This window comes from Polyergus mexicanus, unplaced genomic scaffold, assembly GCF_030449975.1.
Source record: "Polyergus mexicanus isolate NDT 795.1 unplaced genomic scaffold, iyPolMexi1.0 SCAF_25, whole genome shotgun sequence".
NCBI classification, from domain to species: Eukaryota; Metazoa; Arthropoda; class Insecta; order Hymenoptera; family Formicidae; genus Polyergus; species Polyergus mexicanus.
In genome coordinates, this window is record NW_027223345.1 from 3,862,416 (window position 1) to 3,886,899 (window position 24,484).

Sequence of the window (24,484 nt, forward strand, 5' to 3'; positions counted from 1 at the left end):
TATGATAATTTTGTATTCAATATATTTTCGCATATTCTCTGTATCTTTAATAAATAGATCAGTTATAAAAATAACATAATAATACGATTAAAAAATAATCTTTCACTTTTGTCATATAATACAGATATATATAATTTAATGTATTAAAACGACATGGGAGAGAAAATGGAACAATTAATAAAATAGATTCATATAAAAATCAGTTTTTATTGCAACTATTGATATATAAATTTGTGTTTACTATTACTAAAAATGCAATATTAAAATTAGTAAATACTTTTTCAATAAGCATCGGGTTTATTTAACACGGCACAATCATAAAAAATGTATAGTAAAATTCGGGATTATTAACACTTTCGAATCGAGTAAGTTACAACTTTAATTTCAAGCTTTACATTGTGCAATGTAATATAAAAATGCGATGAAAAATTACTTTATATATATTACTAAAATATATAGGATCACAAACTTTAGTTTACATAAAAATTAGACAGATAAACGATATCGTAAAACGTATCTTTTGATGATAGCCAAGCAATCAACTTTGACGTATATAATACCGTTTACTCGATTTATAAATTGCGTCAGATATCTTGCTAATGGTCAAAATTTCTGGTGAACACTGCCGCGAAATACTGTGAGAAGAACTTTCCCATATATTGTTCCTCCTTGACCGGCCAAAAGCCTTCTAGGAAACCAATATGCCCTCCACGTGACGTTACCACTACGGCCACGTTTTTAGTTTTGGTTATTTCCCTTAGAGGTATCGCTGAAAATTTATGGGCGTTATGAGTAAGATAGGATAAAATTATAATAGCGTCATAATTGATCTCGTTGTCGCGCTTTACGCTTACCTTTCAGCGGCTGAAACGGATCATCCGCTGCGTTGAGACATAACGTAGGAACTTCGATTAGATGCAACTTTTCGTCGAGTGTCGCATCACGATAATATTCGTCGACGTTTTTATATCCAAACTGTTTTGCCGTAAAATGCGAATCAAATTCTCTTATCGTTTGGCTCTGTCAAACATAGTAATAATCTAATAATTCACGTATGAGTCAGATAACGCTTTTGTCACAGTAATCTAGATAGACAGTATCAAATCTCAGACATCGCAAATATATATATCGCGAATTTATGCCTGATTTGATTTTAATTAAGATTCTAAAGTTTATTTAAAAGAAAGTAGAATGTAGAACCACCTCTACTTACCAGTAGAGTGTAAAATAATTCATCAAATTATTTTGACGAAAATGTTAAATGTATATAATTAGAAAGTTAGAAACTTTTGACATTGTCTGACCTTTTCATATATTCAAATTTAATAAAAACGTACTTTTAAAAGTGTGTCAAAATCTACGCTCTTGAAAGGGCCAATATCAGAAGTATGATATTGTTCTACTGTGCGACGTAGATTACTAGCTAGATGCTTATTTAGCATTAGATTTAAGTAATTTTCTTCGATACTCTTCGTTGCGGCGAACACGTTCAATGGTACCGAGATAATAAGACATGCTTTCAATTTTGTTCTTGCTGTTAAACCTTGTCGCGCTAAATAGTTACCCAAGATCAACCTGTGCATAGCAAAAAAAAAACGTTTAGAAAAAATATCCCAATGATTTCATTCAATTTATAAATATATATTGCATATATTTTTTCTAAACACTAGAAATATATATTATTACAAGATTTAAAACTTGAAAATAAATTAGAAAATATGATAGTTACCCTCCCATAGAGATTCCGGTTGCTCCGAGGGGTACGTGAGGATGACGCTTTCTCACGTATTCTATAACTTCAGTTAAGTCATCATAGTTAGCAGCATTATACGTTCGTGGGGTCTAATAGGAATAAAGAACGTCGAATTTTCGTTAATACAGAAAGTAATTTTTGATTAAAAAGACTTATTGTTCACAATAAGTGATATAATTGCATTTTTTTTCATATAATATTTCCGAATAGAGTTATCTACTCGTAATGTTCAGATGTTCATGAATAAGCTCTACCTTCAATTTTAACCCGCCTAAACCTCTATTATTGAAAATTACACATCTTATCCCAACTTTTCTCGCGGCTGATACCAGACATTTAACATATTCCGCTTGACTACCACCCGTAAGACCAGGTAAAACGATAACGATGGGCGAGGTAACGGAGCAGTCCTTTTCGGCCCAATCTAAAGCCACTTCACCGCCGTCAGGCAAAGTCAGAATTTCTCTACATAACATAGAGACAATGTTACAGAATACAATTTGACATATTGCACGATTGATTACACTATCTATTTTTCAAAAATTTAGGAAACAATTTCTCTCTCTCTCTCTCTTTCTCTGATCGGCAAATAAATTTTTTCTCTATAAATTTTTTGACTAACCTGCGATATTTGATAGGCGGTAATATTCGGGATCTTAAAAGGCTGGCTATAATGGTCTGTGCTCGCGATTCGAAGCACCATAATGTCGGCCAGAATTTATTCTGTACGAGCGGAATATTCGCTTCCAAAAACGAGCGAAATGGTCCATCGGCGCAAGCCAGCAAAGGTGTCTGAAATCGTAATAGGTTTTTTTTTATTTTATTTTTTTATTAGTTTGTATTGGTGCGATATGAGTGGTATGATTACATAATCGTAAAACTGAACTTTTATATATTATCCATTGTCGTACAATTGATCTCTCATTAATGAATAATTTTTACGCGATCGTGTGATTTATTTCACATTTCATGGAAGGATAAATAATCACGCGAATCAAATGAACTGTACTAAATTATGAATTATAAATGTGCACTTGTCAATACAATTATATTGTCGTACAGTTGAAAACAATTAATTCTCATCTATGCCCAACTGATTTCCTCCACAAATAAAGGATGTAATTAAACAGAATCCCAATCGGGTCATAAGAATAAAATGGAGCAAATACCTATGATCTTATTTACCGGAGCAATTATTTGAAAAAAAAATGTACGCTTAAAGCATTTGTTTTTGTTTGAAATTGGAATATTTGCTTTCACGTTATGAAGAACCATACAAAAAGATGTGAGTGAAATAAAAAGGGGATAAAAAATATAGGGATATATAAATATATATATATTCATACCAAGTAATATAAAACAAGACTATATTATACATTTTAGCATCACGCATCGCTTTTACAAGATAAAATTTATTGATAAAATTTTTGAATTATCACAACAATGTACCTATATCACTAATATAGTTGGTAGCTTGCGACTAGTTATTTCACGACCGATAGTTCACCTGCCTACGCTGACGCATGTGCAGAACAACTGCCTCGCAGTTTTAAGGTCAAATTAATAAATTGTATTTTTCCTCGTCGAGGGTTAGGTGCAATAGTTCGAACACGTATCACGGAAATCTTGTCTTTGTGTATCGAATATGTTTCGTAAAATTGTCCGGTATGCAGATAATATTTTGCATTAAATATTTTGAATATAAACTTAGCCTTCTTGAATTTGTTTTGCGTAAAAGTACATTTTTTTATGCAAATATTAGTTACTGATATTTTTACGTATTATAATTACGTATATTCTTTAATACGCGTGTATATCAAATATAGAAATATAGATAAATATATTAAGTAATCTGCCAATTAAATTCGTAAATATAATTTTCATTCCTAAATTGTTAACAGGAAATACACGATAAACGCGTGATTAATCTTATCTCTACATTATTTCAACATTAATTTCTTATTATAAAGTTTATCGGATAAATGATAAGAATTATGAAAAAAATAATATTATCCTAAATAAATTTTATTTACATTTTTAAATTTTTATCTACAAAATTGTTAATATATTATATATATATATATATATGTTTGGCAAATTAATGTTTTCATAATATACATTTTTATTTTTTCATTTTAGTGACTCACTTTACTTCATAATTTACTAGGCTATACCAAACCTTCAATCTTCTGCCATTTTTTTTTTTTTCTGAAATGTAACCAATTTTTAATTTTTTCCCCAAACTTTAGGGGTCCCTAGCTCGGAGGAGAGTTCATTTGCGGACCCATGTTCATAGGGGAAAAAAGTCTTATTTTGACCTCTAGAATATGCTCCTAAAGTTTATTGCATCATTTCAGATACACCCTGTATATAAAATATGACATGTTATGAGTGACGAGATTTTTGACGAGGTATATTATTTCATTTTGCGTAAAGATTATAGTAGAGATAGTTCTCCATTCAAGGCAAATAAATGTTGATGCATATAAAAGGTGCCGCTAGCTGACACTACTTAACCATATTGCTCTGACTCTTTAGTCAATGAATGCGCCCGTTCATGAGGCATAACGATAACGTTGCTCCATTTCAGAGTTCATCGCGTGTAGATAGATTCATCGATTCTCCGCATTATTACCTTTATCTACGTTGTTTTATAGAGTTCAAGATTCCTATAATGGTCTCTGCTGATCTTATTCTCTACTCAAATAATTTTTCTTTTTATGCTTCGGGAAAAAAAAAACAATCTTCGCAGACATATATTCAGCATCATGTTTTTACGCCTACTGCTAGACACGACTCGAATATCTAATCGTATATTCATACCGTTAATAACAAATACAAAAGCTTGTTTATTGATTAAGTTCGTTATTTATTCTCAAATTTTATTTTATCTTTCAATCTCGGTCAAGCACTTATCTTTATACTCATTAAGAAATACCTACGAATATCATTTATAATGTGCACGATTCTTTTCTAGGATGGGTTCAATTAAGATTATCTAGTTTCAGATGTGAAGTACATGATGCAATGACTGTAATAATCTCGATGAATGAATAATGAGATTCGTGGACGCGCTATTTTGATTTACTGAATATTTAAATCATGTACGATAATGATAAGGTACGTATGATAATGAAGAAATACGCTTGTAGCAATAACGCTACGTTAGATCACATATATGTTTGACGTATTTGTATTTCTTATTTACTGTTTGATTAATATGACAGATTGATTCGATAATTAAAGACAAAGTTTCCAGGCTGCTGAGCTAGGTGGGCATGATCTATGGAATTTAACGAATAGTAGGTTAATTTCTCAGTAAATGTTTACACGCATCGTGTAAGAGTGGAAGTTTTTAAAACTTCTTAGATTGGATGGTACGCGGTCGATTGTAATATATCGCGATCAATCGAACCTTTTTCTCTCTCTTTCTTTATTATTGTTATAAAATATATCTCGTGATAGAACAATCTTCGTTAAAACCCATACAGCACAGAACATTGCAATTACATTGCAGCAATGTTACAATCTTGCAAGTTGCAATGTAATATTGTTGAGATATTATTGAAATATGGAATTGTAATATTTTATGAGAATGTTACAGCAACATTTCAAAAACATTACAAAAGACAGTTTTTGATAATCGCTACTTCGTTCGTTTACCACTATGCGGCGCGCGTTGCGTTATCTATCCCGTATTTAAGTTTTAATCACGATGGTTATACAATATAAAGCTTGCAAAAAGCGGTTAGTAATATTAAAGGTATAATAACTACTTTTTATCAGATTAATTTGTCTGATACAATCCCAACACAGGAAATTCAGATATTGAATTGAGTGTTCAGAAATCGGACAAATAATTATCCGAAAAAAGTTAAAAAATTATCCGTTTATTATCTACTTAAGATATGGAGTTTAATATTTATATAAATAAAATTTTAATTTTTATGAATTAAATTATTTAATCATTATCAATTTCTTAAACTTGTAAATAATTTATAAAATAGCTATGTCAATTAGATAACAGAAAATTATTTAATAGTTCCCATTTTTATATAAAAGCAAAAATTTGATAATAATTTTTTAATATGCAAAATGCTTCAAATTTAATTTAGATAAACTTGGAGAATATATAAAGACATCCAAGAGAGACGAGAAAAAACTTGTTGTAATCGCGTAAATTCACAATCTTTTTTTTCTTATCTCTCTTGGATGTTTTTATATATTCTCAAAGTTTACGTATTAAATTTGAAGCGTTTTGCATATTTGTAGCAATGTACTTAAATATTACAAATACATCGTAACATTACTGTAGTCTTACATTGAAATATGAAAGCCGCAGGCTTGCAGTGACATTGCAGAAACATTTCGCAACTTCTATGCAATATTGCGATGTTTCAATGTAAGATCTATGCAACGTTTTTGCAATCTTTCGGTGCTGTATGGGAAGCGATTAGCGATCGATTTATCGAGTCACGAAACTTGTCATGTTTTTACTCACCTTGACGACCTCGCAGAGATAATATATACAAAAACCAACTCCCAGTAATGCGCCGTAATACAATTTGGGAATATCCGGGATGTTCTCAAAAAAGTCCATCGTTGCGCGCGCGACTACCTGATAGAGACACCCGATACAGCTGGCGCAGACAAGCTACGCGAGATGACAGGCTCAAGCCGAGTACCGTCGACGGACTTTGCTTGCTGATAATCGGCACTTAACGAGCGACAGTCGCGAATCAAAGCCGGCAAAGGAAGCCACGTTGCCGCGCGCATACCGTACGAATAATTGAAAGGCCGACTGGCTGATTAAACGATACCGAATCGGTATACCAATATAACAGACACAAAAGATAACACAACGAAGAAATTTACATCACGTGTGCGTGAGTCCATTCTGCGCATGCACGGCTTTATCGTGGAAGTGACGCGATCGGAGTCCCGATATGTATATCAGATTTTAAAAAAATTTTTTTATGTATAAAATTTTTCCTTCTTGTTAATCATATAGTATGAATAATGACGTCAAAAGCAAGAAATCAATATTCTTGCAGCGTTCAAATAAAGTTGATATATATCAAACTTTCCTTGTTTTTATTATCATGCATTAGTAAATGGTTTACATTTTAAATAAAGACAAATCTTATGAAAATTAATTAGAATTTATAGTTATTTATTATGAGTTATTTATTTATTTATCATGAACTCCTCCTGAAAGAGGGGCTCCGATATTTTCCTTTTATTAATCCACGTCTTACTGAACGCGTGTGATGGCGGTATTCGAGAAAAATAATTTACTTTGACGTACTTTCTGAGAGAAAAAAAAAAATCACATTCCTCCTTCCTTCTAATATGACATATCAATGAGGAATCAGTTAAAGGCTTTTTCAAAATAAGTAACAAAATCAATTATAACGCGCGTGTTTTCTATTATGCAGACTTCACATTCGCACGGTTTATGTTTATGACGAGTATGCGAACTTCAAGTTTATTCTCCAATTAACTTTTTTTAATAGTTACGTATTCATATTGATAGATAATGTTTACAAGCAAAAACAGTGACATGCAAATCACGAGTAACTCACAAACATATTACACCTTTCACGCCTGCATGAGAGCGCGATGCGGACTATTACGCAACGATACCTTATCAGAGCCGTACCTATCATTAGATGCAAGCAGTAGCCCGGGGACCCTATACAAATAGTATATTTTTACGGAAATTTTATAATTTTGACAATTTAAACAAAATATTCAACATACATCATTGCAACAAATAAATACAAAATTGTTTATTTAAATGTCATTGATAATTATGTAAAATTAAGCAAAGAAGAAAGAGCAACAAAGAAATATTTATAAATTATATAACATTAGATATTTATATATATTTATATAAGATTTATAATTCTTATTTTATATATATATAATACAAATTGAGAGATAGATACATATAAGATATTTATTTAAAAATCAGAATTATTTATGACATTATATTATTCAATATATTCAATAATAAATATTTTATTACAACCTTTATTAAATTATTTATCCGAATTTTTATATACATAAACTAGAGTTTGATAATTCTAAAGATCTTGCGTCTAAGGTCTCAAGAAAGGTCAATATGATTCTGACACTGATGTGAACTTAGCATAGAAGAATGGCATGCATATACATGTATGCACACATGCATGCCCGTAATGTTTGTCGTAATATTGTTGTACTCTCGCCGGACGATTATGTTCGGTCGCTCGAGGTCAAGACGATTTATATATAACGAACGATCAATGATGGACGATCGCGTCTCGCTGGCATCATAATTTAATCATTGATTAGCTTATCTAAAGTTTTAAAGCTGAGAACTAAATAACATTGGTTATTGCCAAAAGCCAGAAGTTTTAAGTCTCGCTTAAGGGGACTAGGCAATAGTATTTGTCGAAAATGAAATCTTTTTGGGGGAATTTATTATAACAAAATGAATTAAAATCGAAAATTGTCCTTTAACAAAATGTTTATTAGGATCGTAAACTATTAAAAAAAAATTTTTTTTTAGTTGAGAAATAATCAAACAGATCTGTTTTCCGACAAACTTCTTTCAAAAACTCGCCATTTTAATCGCTTGTTTAATTTTTTTATCAAAAACTAAAATTTACACAAACTTTTTAGAGATTTAGTTCGAAATTATACATATTGCTAACACGCTCAATTTTTTTCAAACCGATTTGAGCTTCTGTATGTGAATTATCATTACAAAACTTATTTAAAAGTCCTTTTCGATCAGCCATCTGCAGCGCTATTTTTAATGCGTATTTTCAACGAAAAAAAAATTTTTTTTTTATAGTTTATGATTTTAATAAAGATTTTGTTAAAGGACAATTCTCGATTTTGATTTATTTTTTTGTAATAAATTTCCAAAAGAAGCCAAAATATTTGGTGCAATCGGATTTTAGAGACATAAATTTTCATGTAATTTTCCTATAAGCTTTTTCTCATTCGAATGCTTATCACATAAATGCATTTCGGTAGATTTAAATGCATTTATATCTCGTAACAACGAGTCGTTGCAGCTTCCTCTAATGATAAAAACTATAAAAACGAATATAATTTCTGTAGTATTCTATTAAAAATTTTTTCGAATCATGTCTTATTACTAATAATACTTGTTAACGAATATCTATAAAGATGGCAGAATTTATACGAGTATCAGCGAGATCACGAGTTTTTATCGTGATTGATCTATAGAGATCATCTTTTTCATCGAGAGTGAATGACATAAGAAAAGATATGTATACCAAGAAGATTTACAGCTTTATTAAATACAGTCTTTTACATTTCGTAATTATAATAAACTAACACACATCGTCTGTATTATAATCCAAGAATAATGTTTTTATGTCGTTACAAACGTGAGATTTGAATGATTGATTTTGATCGAATGTGAAAGAGCGAAAGAAATGCATCTCTTTTTATACCATTTTACTTTCTCTCTTTGGTTAATCTTAGATTAGCAAACAGATATTTAAAATGTAATTAATGCCTTATTTCCTAAATATTGGATTGCTTAAACGAGATTATAGATTGCAGTTTACATTGAAAAACAATATATATATATATATATATGGTTTAAAATGTATAAAATATTATAGATACGAGACTTTTTTGTGCACATAATGAAATATCATTTTTAAATATTTCTATTCAATTTGCGATACAAGCATGGTCACCACAAAAAAATTTAGCGAAGAAAACTAAACTTTCTCGAAAAAGAATATGTATTATATAATGTACGAGTCTAGTAGAAAAGAATAATGTCATGTTAATCTGACATTTCTTTCTCGAGCAAGTTTAGTTTTTTAGCTGAAATTTTGTGATTTATGATTCGCAAATTGAATTGCAAATATCTAATAGCGATACTTGATTATGTATTATGTATATGTCATTGTATCTCGTATCTATAATATATTGAATATTTTGTAAACTGTATATAATTATTTTTATCAGCTAATGTTTTGAAAATAAGTCTTATTGTTTATAGTTGTTTAGAGAAAATTTTTTCATGAATTATATTAAATTGTATATATATATATATATATATATATTTTTTTTTTCAAGACGTGTTCATAAGAAAATTGAAATTCCATCTCATTTTCAAATAACAGTCTATGTAATTTCATAACTGTAATTTCAATAACATAAATATTACAGCAAAACATTTAATGTACAAAATATAATAAATACAAAACACATCGATGAATTTTATAAATGCAATAGATAGATTTCATGATTTCATCAACTTCGCATTAATTTGATAGTTAGTAGATTTGTTCTTGCGATATTTCGCGCATTATAAACTTGTCGTACAAATAATTATATAATGCAAGATAAGATTATTTAATTAATTTAAAAATAAGAGAGGCACAAAATACATGTGAATAGCAAATTGAAGATAAGGCTATCGTATTTTCTGTGTAACAATTGGATATAATGGAAAATCAGCTTTTAACGATAATCAAGCATTTTCTGTAGCTATTGTAGAGTTCAAATAGAGGGAGATCTCTAATTTAGTGTTCATGGTCACATACTTACACGCTATCGGATGTGATGATGTAATTGTATTTATATGTGTGCGTATATGTGAACATGCAACTGTGTGTAATTGTTAATAAAAAATCTAGTTATTGTATATTTTCTAGAATCTCCAATTTTATCAGTCAAATATATAATTGCAAAAGAGAAGAAAGTTTTGTATAATAAATATAAAATAATATTGAATTTTGTTAACAATATAACAACTTTAGAGAATTTAGAAAAACTAAAGAAAATTTGTTAGGTTGTATATATATATATATATATATATATATATATATATATATATATATATATATATATATCGATATATTATATTATAATTACAACTGAATTGCACATTATTAATTAAAATTTTATTCTTTATAACAAATGGCGATATTTTAGTAATTATATTTTTTGGTTTAACATTTATACAACTAAAGTTACCAAAAGATTAAAATAATTTAAACGTATAAATAAAATTCCATTATATCAAGACAATGAAATTTTATCTGAAAAAAGATAATTGTGTGTGTACATATTTGAGAATACAGATATTTGATTTTGCATATGTCGGTACAGAAGCATTTCATAAGATTTATCTATAACAAAATAATTATTAACTAAATATATATTTATTCTTCGTACCATTATTGTTTATTATCTTGCAAACGGTATCTATCTATAAATAAAAAAAAGACCAGTCATTAAATATACAAATAATATATATTTACTACTTTTGCTTATTATGAAAAATAAGCTTTTTATGTTTTCCTATGTTCTTTTTTTATAATAGAGAAACATTAAACTTTTCCAACTTTTCGTGTATCTGATTAAAAATATAAAATAATTAATTTAATTTATATATTTGGTATATAATATAAAAAAAGAGAGGCTATTTCAGTATGATATATATATATATATATATATATATATATATATATATATATATATATATATATATATATGTGTATATATATATGTATAAGACGTTTTCTATAAAGATATGTAAAACTTTAGTTATAATAAATTTAATTTTTATTATTTTAATCCTTGGAATTTTTCAATTTTATTTTTAACATCGATCACATTGGCAGCTGATTATGCTAATACTTGAGAAAGACTAAACATATTACTTTATTAATTGGGACACATGAAAATATAATGTTTGAATGATGCGAATAAGAATTATTATAATATATATTATTATATATAAAAAAAAGAGATATATATATATATATATATATATATATATATATATATATATATATATATACAAAACCGAGTATTTGACTTAGTTAGCAACATTTCAATGCGGACATACTTTATGATATTTTCTAATACATAAACTATTCCCCATATCTTTCTTAATCCTATGACTATAAAAATAATGCCACAGAAATATAAATTTCACGATATCGCCATTAGTTTATGGCTTGTACGATATAATGATGTTATAGTAGTATTTGGCAGGAAATCTCTTGTTCAAAGTTCCTGTCTGTGCTTACGTACCTTATGATAATAGACATTCAGCATTGGATGCTGATAATTGTTCACCGTGTATCATGAACGCCGAATACAATTAGACTCGCGAACATACTTAGCCCAAGTACGAGAAGGTGTAAATTGACTGGGGTAATGTTTGCGATTTGGGGTTGTCTGATTCCCATCTATCATGTTTCGATAAGTTTCCTCGTCGTAGACGCAGGAGAGGGTCTTTCTTCGCTTTACGGAGCCAGTTTCAAAATTCGTAAGTTGACTGCCAACGAGTACGTGAAGATCACCTTTTTCTTGCACAGCCCAATTCCATGTCTCCGCGATGGAGCAATTGCAGATAAACGGATTTCCCATAAGATTGATCGAGAGTAAACGTGGATTCGATTCGAATACTTTTGGATTGATCGTACGCAATTTGTTATTACTGAGATCTATGTGTTCTAATGCGTGCAGTTTTTTCAGACAGCTCAGATTATCCACACCAGAAATAATATTTCCCGAAAGATTCAATTGGGTGAGATTATTCGTCGTGGTAAATATGTCTTCATTCAAATGCGAGATACCGCAGTTGCTGAGATCTAAAATCTCTACATTAGATAGCTGCGTTGGAAGCAGCGAGCCTTCGTCGGGTACGATGAGTGAATTGCCACTGAGTTTGACTTCTATTATGTTTGTCGACTGATGATCACCGAAGATTTTTGGATCAAGAGGTATCTTGAGGTCGCAGTTGTTGAGTTCTAGACTTTCCAAACGCGTTAGATTCGCGAACAATCCTTCTTCTAAAGTATGAAGCTCGTTCCCCGAAAGAATTAATCGCTTCAGAAAAGTCATTTGTGCGAAAGTATTATTTCCGACATGACCAAGACCGCAATAAGATATATCCAAATATTCCAAGGATGTTAACGGATTGAGAAGACTGACGAATGCGTCGGATAGCGGATTATGGGAGATATCGAGTTCCTCGAGATGTTCAAACACATCGAAAGTGTCTGGTAATCTTCGAAGACTACAGTTGCTGAGAGAGAGTTTGTGAAGCTTGGGCAGATGACGGAGAACGGCAGTTAAATCGCTGGCGAACATTGGATTACCGCTCAGATTGAGTACACGTAGTTTACTTGCGTTTGTGAAAGCTTCCTCGGATAGGCGATCTCGTAAATTGCAATACGACAAATCTAGAGATTGAAGGTTGTGCAGATTGTGTCCGAGCGTATCTTCGACATCCAGATGCCACAATTCATTATTCGCGAGAATCAATTGACGGAGATACAAATTCTTAGCGAAGGCGTCACCCGGCAAATTCATAATACCGGTTTTACTGATATCTAGATGTTCCAGGCGCACCAACGGCGTGAGAACGTTCCTCCAATTTAATGTCTTCAATTGATTGTCTGCTATTTCTAAATGTCGCAAATTTTCCAAGTGCAAAAACGCCTCGGGAGATATGTAGGTTAAATTGCAACCGTTCAACGTGAGATATTCCAAATTTGTTAGATGATCGAAGGGACCTGGTTCTATTCTTTGCAGAGGATTGTGCGACAAATTAAGTTTATTTAAATTTGTTATGTTGTGGAAGAAGCCTCTGTTAAGATGATGGATACCGCATGAATTTAGATCGAGGTACAGCAAGGTGCGGCAATTCAAAAAATGTCTTTCAACTTCCTCCAAAGGATTATGTTGAAGCTCCAATGTAATTAGACCCGGACTGTCTCTGTTGAATTAATTATGTCATTATTAATCAAATCATTTCTGTTTAAAAATACGATTATTAGCGAAAGTATGATTAATATCGAATTGTCTTACCGAAACGCTTCAGGATCTACACGCGTAATGGCGTTGTACGAGAAATCTGCATCCAACAGATACGTTAATCCGGCGAAGGATTCGTACGTCAACTCGGTTAATTTGTTGTGTGCCATTTGGAGGCGCCTTAATTTGATTGAACTTGGAAACGGGTCGACGTTTGCAATATTATTATCATTCATGTCTAAAATATAGACATTATCACTAAGTTCGTTGTATGGGATAGTCGTAAGATTGCTATCCGAACAGTCCGTCACCCAGTTGATGCGAAAATAGTAACAATGGCAATCTACGGGGCATTCTTGTTCCAGCAGTTCCTCGTTCAGGGCAAACGCAGTAACAACTAAGTATAGCAGATACAACGCTGTTGTTATTTTTGCCATTGTAATCTATATTAACAGAAAAAAGATTAAAATATTAGTTGCATTTTCGTATATAAATATTGAAATAATTCTGCATTTATAAAGTGGATTTTTGATATTACGTTTTCTTTTTTCAAGTATTACAGATCATAAAATAAAATGAAAATTATGCAAATTAAAAACTTGCACATTGCTTCTTCATTTTATTTCAGTCACAAAACTTAAACTTCTTAAAACAAGCGAGTCTTTCAATTTTGGCTTCCTCATAGAGGAAGATATCTCAAAATTTGCAAAAGTTAGAGCGCGTACCCAAAGCCATTTCCCAAAAAATTCAAAATTTTATAAAAAATGAACCCTTTCACCGATCCTCACCAAATTTAATACCAACTATCCTTTAATGATACTCTATGTAAAAAAATTTAACCCGATATCTCAAAATTTGCGAAAGTTAGAGCGTGTACAGACATTTTCCAAAAAATTCAAAATTTTATTTAAAAAAATTTTATAACTCTTTCACCGATCCTCACCAAATTTAATACCAACCATCCTTTAATGATACTTTATATAAAAAAATTCTTAAAAATGACGGAAGTTAGAGAGGTTGTACAATGTACATTCCGTACATACATACATACATACATACATACATACATTTTATTTAAATATAATTTTTCGATGTTTTGAAACATTCTAAACACATTGGCATAGAAAACGGAAAAAGAAATTTTGTCGCGAAAACAAAGCTTCCTGTATGAGGAAGCAAAAAGAAAAAAAAAAATATTCTTTGATATATTACATGTCAAATCTATATATAGCGATATAAAATATTGCTATACTGTTAGTTATTATAATATATGTATATAAGTTTTGGAGAAATTTATATCCCTTTTTCCTTCATGAAATATATTTATCGATTTGAACATCTGAAATATTCCCTAGTTTCCCAACTTGACATCTCAGATCAAATTAATGCAAATGAGTCAGCCCGGAAGTCGTAGCGAGAGCCGGTAAATTGCGAATACGATCCTATTCATCGCGATGACGTATCACGTTCGACTAACTTTTTACGTTGGCGGTGCGCATTACAAAGAAACGCGTCGACGCGCCTTTGGCCGGTAGACAACTTCTTTACCAAGTCGGAATAGGGCTTTCCGCCAGAATGGTACGTGCACGCTCGGCTGCACCGGCGAAGAGAGCCACCCTTTATTCCCGCGAAATCTCCCGCCCTCGACCACGAGCGAGCACCATTACAATCGACATACGCATTCGCCTCTTCGAGAAACTGCCAACCATCCCCGTGCAATATTTCTCGCCCTCGCCTTTGGCGCCGCGATTCTTTAGTTTTCGGATGTCGTTTTCCCCCTAGGACCTCGTGCGAGAAAACACCGCGTGTCGGGGATAAAGTCATTTGCATTCAGACTCCAGGCGGGATAGTAGATGTTTTTTGCGAATGAGTGTCGTTTTTCTTTAACGATTTTGACCGGGGATTTCAGGCAGCGGATCCTTTGCGATTCTTCAAGCGGAATTTACGCGATGATGGAAACGTTCGTTAAATCAATGGATTCGAATGCGTCGAGAATTTTCTTTATTCTTACCGTATCTCCCTCTCCTACCTCTTATGAGTATCATACGTGTTTAATTATTCGATATTGGCCTTTCTGTTTGAATAATTTGAGACCGATGCGTTATTGAATAACTGTATCTAATTGAATGTTATTATTCTCATTGAGGGTATACTTGCCAAATCAAAATCAATATTTACATTTGAATAAGTAAAGTGGACGTCTTTGGAAAATGATATTATATTGACGAGAAACGATTACAGAGACATTAAGACTGTCCTCAGATCATAGAAGCAAAACAACATGATGCAATTAAATTTTATAATAAAAATTTTTATATTGCTTGTGAAACGTGTGTTCTATAAACAACAATCAATATATGTTATGATTTATTACATCTTTTATTTTTTGCTACTAGTTATCAGCAACTACATTTATATAACCGAACACTATAATAAGATTATCACACTGGGATGAGACATTTGAGTTATGTTCCGTCTTAATATTGTTATGTAATGTAACCATAATTGCATTTATTTAAGAATATTATTTTACTACAATTATATTTTATTTTGTAAATTATTTTGTAGCTTATATTTTAGCTTTATATTTTTACGAGGCATTATTTTTATATATAATAGAAATTAAGCAGTTCAATCTTTTAACAACTTGCAGTATAAATTACGTTCAGATAGTTTTTGTTTAAAAAATTCAGACAGTTTTTTTAATAATAAGATTGTCAAGATATCAATAAACTTCCACGAGCGATGTGAAAGGAGTCTTTAGCAATTTTAATCAAATAGAAATAAATTAATAGAAATATTAAATAGTGAAATAAATTAAAAGCAAGGATTGTCAAGTAATTATATATTTTTAGCTAATATATTTTTTTCTTTTAAAGTCTATCATATTTCGTAAAAATCATCTATTTCTTTTAAGAAGAGAGAATACACTTTTATTTAATACTGTTTTTATCGACCTAAAAGAAGTGGCAAAGAGAAATGGCCTTATATCGTTTTATCGTCGTTTTGAGAGAGCTGAATTTATTAAATATCGCATCAAAGTCTCTCTATTCTGTGAGTTATACTAGCCATTGCATAAGAGAGAGAATATTTCGTAATATCATTACACAAATTGGCGGATGTTCTGTAAAGATCATACCTACACAAATGGATAACTCATGTACTTTATCAGTGAATGTCGAAAAAATTGCATTATGCGTGCAAACTCTATATCGCGTATATATTATATATTCTTCGAGGAAATAGAAAAGTGCAATTATATTAATCGTAACGTTGACCGCTTTTGAAAGACCTTCCCACACATAATATAAATAGCGGAATCGTTTTAATTTAAAAATGTTTAATTTAGGAACCAAATACGTTAACATGTGAAAATATAAAGCACAATGTATTCATTTTACATGTCGTTTGGCACGTAGAACAATACAGGAAATATAATACAGCTAAATTGTGCCTTTCTTTATGCATTTTCACGTAATATGAAATTGAATTTATTTTACTGCACTAGTATGGAGATTTATATTTAATTAATATTATATATGCAAACATGTACTATATCATTTAAATTTTGGACAGGGATAACATTATTATGATATTTTAATCCCAATTCTCTGTATCTTGTAAACATACTTCATGAATTTAAAAAATTGATTCCTTTAAATACGCTTTTGTCTAATTATATCGACTAGTTTTGATTATATACAAATTTAATGAATTTAAATGAAACTTTGTTGAATTTATAGATTCGCTGGTTCGACTTTATTGGAAAATTCTAAATGAAATTAATTACATTATTCTAGAGGCAACATTTTTATCGTATATTGCAGAACTTTGATACATAATATGAAGATATAATTCTACTTCAACGATTAAATTTTTTTAAAAATATTAGATTAATTTCTCATGTAAAAAATATCTACATATAAGAAACTATTTAACAAAATAATATTTTTTAGTTATCAATAATATATTATATGCATTATGAAATATGTGTTTCGTTAATAATATGTCAAATTTTTTAATTTTTACAAATTTTTCAAAGGTTTGAAATATTAATACCGAGTGTTCAGAAATTGTTATTAACGAGATACTTTTTGTTTTATAGTATTATAATTCTTCAATTTATATATATATATATATATATATATATATATTCCTATATAAGTCAAAATAAAATAATAATCGTTATAAATATATCTACTCCGTGTCTATTTCCTCAAAAGGGTTATTAATAATTATTTTCATATTATAATTATTACAAGAATACTATACATCTCTATTTGACTTATGCTAGGAATAAATGATTTTATTATATTTATTATAAATTATCTTATTGAATTTATTATATAATTATACGATAAATTATTTTATATAAAGATCATCTACAATATAAAAAAAGGGCTTCGAAATTTTTAATGTTAATGATTTATGTACCACGTCCTACGCTCGCGACGTAACGCTCATTCATCGCCCGCGCACTTCATCGCACTCCACAGGATGGCTATTTCAGTAAAGTGCACCGAGGTCTCCGGATCTCGCCGCTCCCGCGACGTGCAACGATGTGCGACGAGGAAGGCGAGTATGATAGTGGGATGTAATCTGTCTCTACCGTCGCGAGTATAGAGTTACGAGCAACCAAATAGCAAGTTATCCGCAAGGGATCATAAAATCTTCTAGATCATAATAATTTGAAACATGTTTGAATAAATGAAAATGTCCAATAGCTTATGAAAATTAAAACGTCTTTTGGACGTATCTTCTTTAGATTTTTTTTCTTTTTTTTTTTTTTTCATAATGGTATCTTTCTCTGAAGGTCTTTCTAAAGTATTGTGATAATGATTGAGTAAGAAAAATATTTTTACATTATTTTCTTACTACGTGTATTGTCGCTGAAGTCTTCTTTTATTCTTCAACGCTTTAAGGATGTATGTGTCATGTATATCAAAACATTAACAAAAGCATGAAAATTTCGTAGACTGTTCTATTATTTTTTTCTGAGTATCTGTGCAAAATCCGAACAACAATTCTCTTAATGGAAATTATTTAAGTTTAGTATTGATTCTTATGGAAAATCACATATTGTAGCACTTATTGACAAATTCGACATAAAAAGAATATTGCCAAGGAAATAAAAATTTTCACATATATTAAGAAAACTCTAATAAATATTTATGCAAAATTTGACTTAGATCCATTTACTCGTTTAAAAGTTATTTACTAAAAATTGTAGAAAAATATTATCTCTCTTTCTGCGAATTACTCGTTTTCCTTTTTGTTTGTTGCAGTTGATTTTAGGGGATATTCACGAAAGTTTTTGTCATAAATTAGAAAAAAATATTAATTACAACTATTTTCTTTTACGAAGACGTTTAAAATTATTATTTTGTAATATTTTAATTCTTTTTATTTATAATCCGGATTTATTTATTTGATTTTTCAAACAGTATAAACGTAAGAAATATATATTCTTTTTTTAATTGTGTTCAGTTTTTTGCTACTATTGTATAGCCAAAACATCCTTAAGTGCACTGAGAGAACCATTTCGTTAAATAAAATAAAATTATTTGGTTGAATCATTTTGTTAACTGAACATGTAATTTGGTTTTATTTAATAAAAATTATGTTACTGGAAAGAAGTTAAATGTTACACTATCAAACTATTTTGTTTGCATGGAGTTGTTTATCTGAATAAAATTTTATTGCTGCGATAACAAACTCATCTATCTCATCGCGTTCTAAATAATTGTATTTGTTACTTGAACTAAATCGTTTAGTTGAATATCATAAGCTATTTTATGCATTCGTGTGTCATTGCGCAGTCAATTGTTATGTAGCGTAGTGTGATGTGCATCTTCAATCATGGCAGACTCATTTGTCCGGGAAATACTGATTAGTCTCTCGTTAACGACGAGAGAATTGAAAAGATGGAGAATATAATCTGTATATCTTTTTCTTATCGTATCACAAGAGATAACTATCAAGTAATTTTCTTGTTGAATATGGATAAACTTTGATCGATGTAACAAAAGCAAATGTAAGTGCAATTGGAAAATTTGGTAATACCTAACCTAACACACAAATGTGATTCAGTGAAATTAAAATAAAAAACAACCAAAAATTTAATTTTATACAATTAATGATTTTGTTCACTGAACCAAATTTGTATGTTAGTATTACCAAATTTTCCAACTAAACTTTTTTGTTGTATTAATTAAAAGATTTGTTTGCCCATATCCAAACAAGAGCTTTAGTTGATCGAGACAAATTTTATTTCATTCAACAAAATAGGTCTCTCAGTGTGAACGCTCTTTTTTTGATTTCGCGATTGAATTTAATCTACTCCGAGATAATGACTCTTCACTACGTATTTTGTAACAACAGCACGTAATGAATATGGTAAGAAAATTAATTGAACACACTCTTCTCTCTTTATCTTCATTCACTTTTTAATTACTATTCGTATTGAAAAGTAAATTATTTGCTAATCGATTAATTTTTCACCCATTCAATGTACAACCGTTGTAATACATAAACGGGAACACTTGTAAAAGTATGCGTTTTACGTACCGGAGATATCGCGTAGACTTAGAAGACCAACGATACCGACAACGACAACGTGATGAGACGATGATGATCGCAACGGCTCGCGCGCGCACGTCGGTGGACAGAGATAAATTGAGCGCCCGGATTGCCGAGAGCCGCGGTTAAATTAAAAATTAAATCATGTCCGACTGAATTCAGGGTTGAAATCTATACCGAGGTGCGCTCTCGTTCCATCCGCGTACTTTGCAGCTCGAATTTTCGCGGTCCGTATTCGTTTTATTCACTTTTGTCTTTCTCTCCTTTCAAAAGGAGATCTGATTACGCATCTAATTTGCATTAACTAATATTAATTTAACGGAGAATTAACATTATTCAATCAAAAGTTTGTGTTAAGAAATTTAAGCAATATATCATGGTTTAAAATACACAGATATTTAAAGATATTGTCTCTTGGTAAATGTTGCATTTTTGATCATGATTTTTTAAAAATTAGACGTAATATATAAATTTTTTATTATAATATGTATTTATTTATTAGAATATATATTTATTTATTATAATATATAAATTATTTTTATTATAAGATACAAAATAAATTATAATTTAATTAGTAAGGCATTTAAAATTAGATGCATCGAAATTTAATTTTCGTCCATCTACGATTCATATCTATAAGTATAGCAATTATGGTGCTGATTATTATCATTAAGATGGTATATGCTTTATGTTTATGTTGGATTTATGTTAATATGTGAATTAGTAAATAGTATTTATATTAGTATAAAGCAATATACAGAGTATATATTGATTTGTCTCATTATTCTGTACATAAAAGTATTACGGTAATAGTATCGAAAACTAAATATTTTACAAGATATTAAATTTTTTATATCAAAATATGTCAGATTATAAAATACAAAATAATTCAAAAAGTACTTAATGAAAAAATACTTTATTATAGTGTTTTGGAAAGCTCTCGACATAAGATATAAGAATATGCAATAAAAAATAGGGGGTTCCATTTAAGAAATTAAAGGTGTCCTTGACTTGACCTTAACGATGCCATCCAAGGTCAAACCAATGACACCATCTTATGTTCCCCTCAAAACCATACAATTTTTGTTCAAAACGTTTTTCTCTAAAATGCTTAGTTTTTGAAAGAAAAGGGGTGTAAGTCTAGGACATCCTGTATAGATTTAGCATGAAAGGCTAGGGAAGTATGGATGGATGAATGCGAGTAGGAAAATTGTAAACCAAGTCCCTTTCTTGGCGTGAAGCTGAAATAAACTATTATTATAAGTATAGCAATTGCGCAATTTTCGTTAACGCTTGGTAAAATCTGGAGTATTCGAGAGGAATAAGCGGGGATACGCGAGATCGGTTCTAAAATTTCGCAATAATATAATTTTGCACGGACTGGAATATGGTTCTCTCGTAAGATAAAAATTTTAATGTGCAAATATTAAAACGTGGTACCGTGTTAAAGGTTAAGCGCCCCTCGCGCGACCGGCCCTGCCTGTCGGATTAAACGAGGCCTCGCGCTTTTCTTAACCTCCCAATCCGTCAACAGAGGTGACGGATTCTTCGATTGAGAGATGCATCTTATCGTGTGAGAGGGGGAACCTTACCGTGGATGTCGATGTAGCGTTTTCGAGCGAGGAGTCTCACATACAGTCGAGTGTTATCGCGATCCGCAAGCGTCGAAGGTTCGATAACGCACCCTTATTAACGACCACTGGGATAGAAAGTTCGTAGATACGACGAGATTTGTCAAGCATGCGCTTGCGCGGCGATATTAAATGCGTCTCGGAAAATGCACGCGGATAAAGCTCTTTGAGTTGAGAACCTTGCCGCGATGCATGTCGATTTGAAGACTGGGGGAAATTACGCGAAGCGACCGTTAATAAATGATAAATTTTTTATGCACTTCCGCGTATAAAAAAAAAAACGTGCATCTCTTGAGCGAAATATTCTGTATATCAATGTTTATAAAACGCTACACGTTGTATTATGATAATTAAAAGTCTCGTATGTCATGCTCCAGATTTATCGGACACGTAATTCATTTAATGGATTTAAAAATTAATTAATTGTATTACCATTTTTTAGAGAATGTTCTAGAAAAAGATACGATTTATATCCCTGATCTCTAATTATGACATATATAGTCTAGCAACGTGACAATCATTCTATGTTCAGGTAGACATTTCACGCAATTGCTGGCGAGATTAACTCATTATTTTCTAGTTCGCACATGCTGCGTCTCATTATATTTAACGAGAAACGTAATACATTCTTATATCGATCGTACTCACGTTTTCTCACTCTTCTTCACTTTTCACAAAAGATCAGGGCTAATATGAACGTCGCGTCGAACGTTCGTAGAAAACACATTCACGATTGAAACAGCTGATTGATTAATACCGGCCACATATGAATAGATTGGTTCAGTGGAGGGGGAAAAATACGCGCATGCTCGCTACCGTTTCTGCGATGTATGTACACTTTGCTCGCACGATGACGCTGGAAGCTGCAAGGTTTTAAATTAAAGCGCAATTCTAAGTATAAAAATGAATTAAATAATTGAGATAAACGATAGAAAAACAAAAAAATTGACGTGCCATCACATACATCGTAAATTCTTAATTATCTCAGATCGTGCCTGGTCGATGGCGGTCACGTGTGAAATGAAACGATTCGTCATCGTCGATGACTTTATCTCGTCCTCTTTTTTTTTTTAAGAATTAGTATGATCGTGACTTAATCTTTGATATTACATGGAGAATAATTTACGCGCGAGTATAAATACGAGCGACGCGAGATAAATAATAACTTTGGGAAGAAATGACAATTATATTTTATCTCGGAATAAATAATGTATATTTTTTTTAAACGATGATATTTATATTATATATTTAAATTTTAGATATAATCTTGATTGAAGAAAGTATTCATCGATACCTTTTGTCCGTTTTTCACTGTCGTCGCCAGTGAATCAGCAGTTATTCCTCTTGATTATTTAACGAGTTTTACGAGTTACAGCGTCACTTTATACACTCACATATGTTCTTGTACCCGTTCTTCGACTGGCTAGCAGGAAATAAAAATGTAAAATTTATGAAGCTTGTCTTATGAAACTATTTAAGAATTCCTAAAAAAAACGGGTCTCAACAAAGAGTAGTGATCTTCGATCTTCTTCAAAGATTACAGATTACAGCTCCAAGCATGATGTAAGAAAATATATAAAAATATTTTTAATAAATTAATAAAAATATAAATACAAAATTAAATATATAAAATGTTAAATATAAAAAATATTAAATATATAAAATATTTTCTTACATTATGCCTCCAAGACGACCATGTTGCAATCGAAATCTGCTATATGCTAATTGACATTTGCGAATTTACATGTATGTTATAAAGAGGTATATTTATATTTTCACATTTAAAAAAAATTGTTTCGTTAAAGTTGTTTTTTTGACGTATTCAGAAACATTTACTATTTGTTAGATTAGATTATAAACTAAACGACACACAAATAAGAAGCGTGCATATTATAACCGAGATATATATAATGGGCGCATTTCATGTTTAACGGCACATTTTGCTATATCGGCAAATAATAAGTCGCTGTTTCAGATAGTCGATTGTCATGACAAAACGCTGTGTGTGTCATAAAAACGAAGAATGCAACGAACTTTAATTCTATTGAAGGATTCTTGATATATCTTTGATACAATAATCTATTATTTGAATTTACAATATATTTCATAACGTTATATAATAAAAATAATCTTTTATTATTCGTAACACAGCGAGCTTTTATCTATATTAAGTATTTCGTCAAAAAAAGAAAAAGGAGATAAGCAAATCAAATTTATTTAAAACATTATGCATATTTTTAATAGCTTTGTTTCTCACATGATTGCGAATAGATACATGTTGTATACAAGAGATCGGGACGCTTTTTTAAGCTACGATTGCTGTTCGCACCGGTGATCACTTGCATATGCATTTGCATCCCCGTAGGGTCGTCGCTACTACACGTATGTGTATTCAGATTCGAAGAGGACAATGGGAAATCGATATGAGTAGGATATGGTACGTGTCACTCTCTCTTTGTACATGTCTGTGCACAAGTTGTTTGTTCACGCAGTCGGTGCGTGATTTTTTGAACGACGCTCCGCTTCAGTTTCGAAGAATCGCATTCGTTAGAATCGCTTAGGTCAAATAGATTGGCGTATCTATTGTGGACGAATATATGTATTGCGAAACCCTGAGAATCTCGGTATCTCCGACGTGATCTTGACGGAAGGGGGGGGAGGTGGGAAAGGAACCAACGATCTGCCAACCCCATTCGTATCAGCGGCG

At 30.8% G+C, this 24,484-nt stretch overlaps 3 protein-coding genes across 8 annotated transcripts in view; 1 reads left to right on the plus strand and 2 right to left on the minus strand.

The window, feature by feature from the left end:
- LOC138943212 (leucine-rich repeat-containing protein 15) overlaps positions 1-24,484 on the plus strand; it is a 53,412-nt gene that overhangs the window by 99 nt on the left and 28,829 nt on the right. The window contains exons 2-3 of one of the 3 annotated variants that reach the window (XM_070313808.1): positions 4,003-4,164; positions 4,756-4,873. The gene's annotated coding sequence lies outside the window, so the exon portion shown is untranslated. Of the gene's footprint in view, positions 1-3,933; positions 4,165-4,730; positions 4,874-24,484 lie in introns of those variants that run through there. The other 2 variants (XM_070313807.1, XM_070313810.1) reach the window with 2 other exon arrangements.
- Positions 263-6,626, minus strand: Hydr1 (phospholipase Hydr1). The gene is made up of 7 exons (XM_070313814.1): positions 6,255-6,626; positions 2,376-2,545; positions 2,008-2,218; positions 1,730-1,842; positions 1,338-1,575; positions 855-1,020; positions 263-769 (listed from the first exon to the last, which is right to left on the minus strand). The coding sequence occupies exons 1-7, from the start codon at positions 6,351-6,353 to the stop codon at positions 597-599; spliced, it is 1,170 nt and encodes a 389-aa protein (XP_070169915.1). The 5' UTR covers positions 6,354-6,626; the 3' UTR covers positions 263-596.
- LOC138943154 (insulin-like growth factor-binding protein complex acid labile subunit) lies at positions 10,648-22,534 on the minus strand. Of its 4 annotated transcripts, XR_011448416.1 has the most exons (4): positions 22,426-22,534; positions 13,622-14,010; positions 11,837-13,529; positions 10,648-11,006 (listed from the first exon to the last, which is right to left on the minus strand). XR_011448416.1 is itself a non-coding variant. In XM_070313711.1 (3 exons), exons 2-3 carry the CDS (start codon positions 14,002-14,004, stop codon positions 11,888-11,890), a joined length of 2,025 nt encoding a protein of 674 aa, XP_070169812.1. In that variant the 5' UTR covers positions 14,005-14,010; positions 22,426-22,534; the 3' UTR covers positions 11,308-11,887. The 4 variants fall into 4 exon arrangements, 3 of the variants coding, with proteins under 3 accessions (XP_070169812.1, XP_070169813.1, XP_070169815.1); XM_070313711.1 differs by lacking the exon at positions 10,648-11,006 and having other exon boundaries at positions 11,308-13,529; XM_070313712.1 differs by lacking the exons at positions 10,648-11,006; positions 22,426-22,534 and adding an exon at positions 21,739-21,861 and having other exon boundaries at positions 11,308-13,529.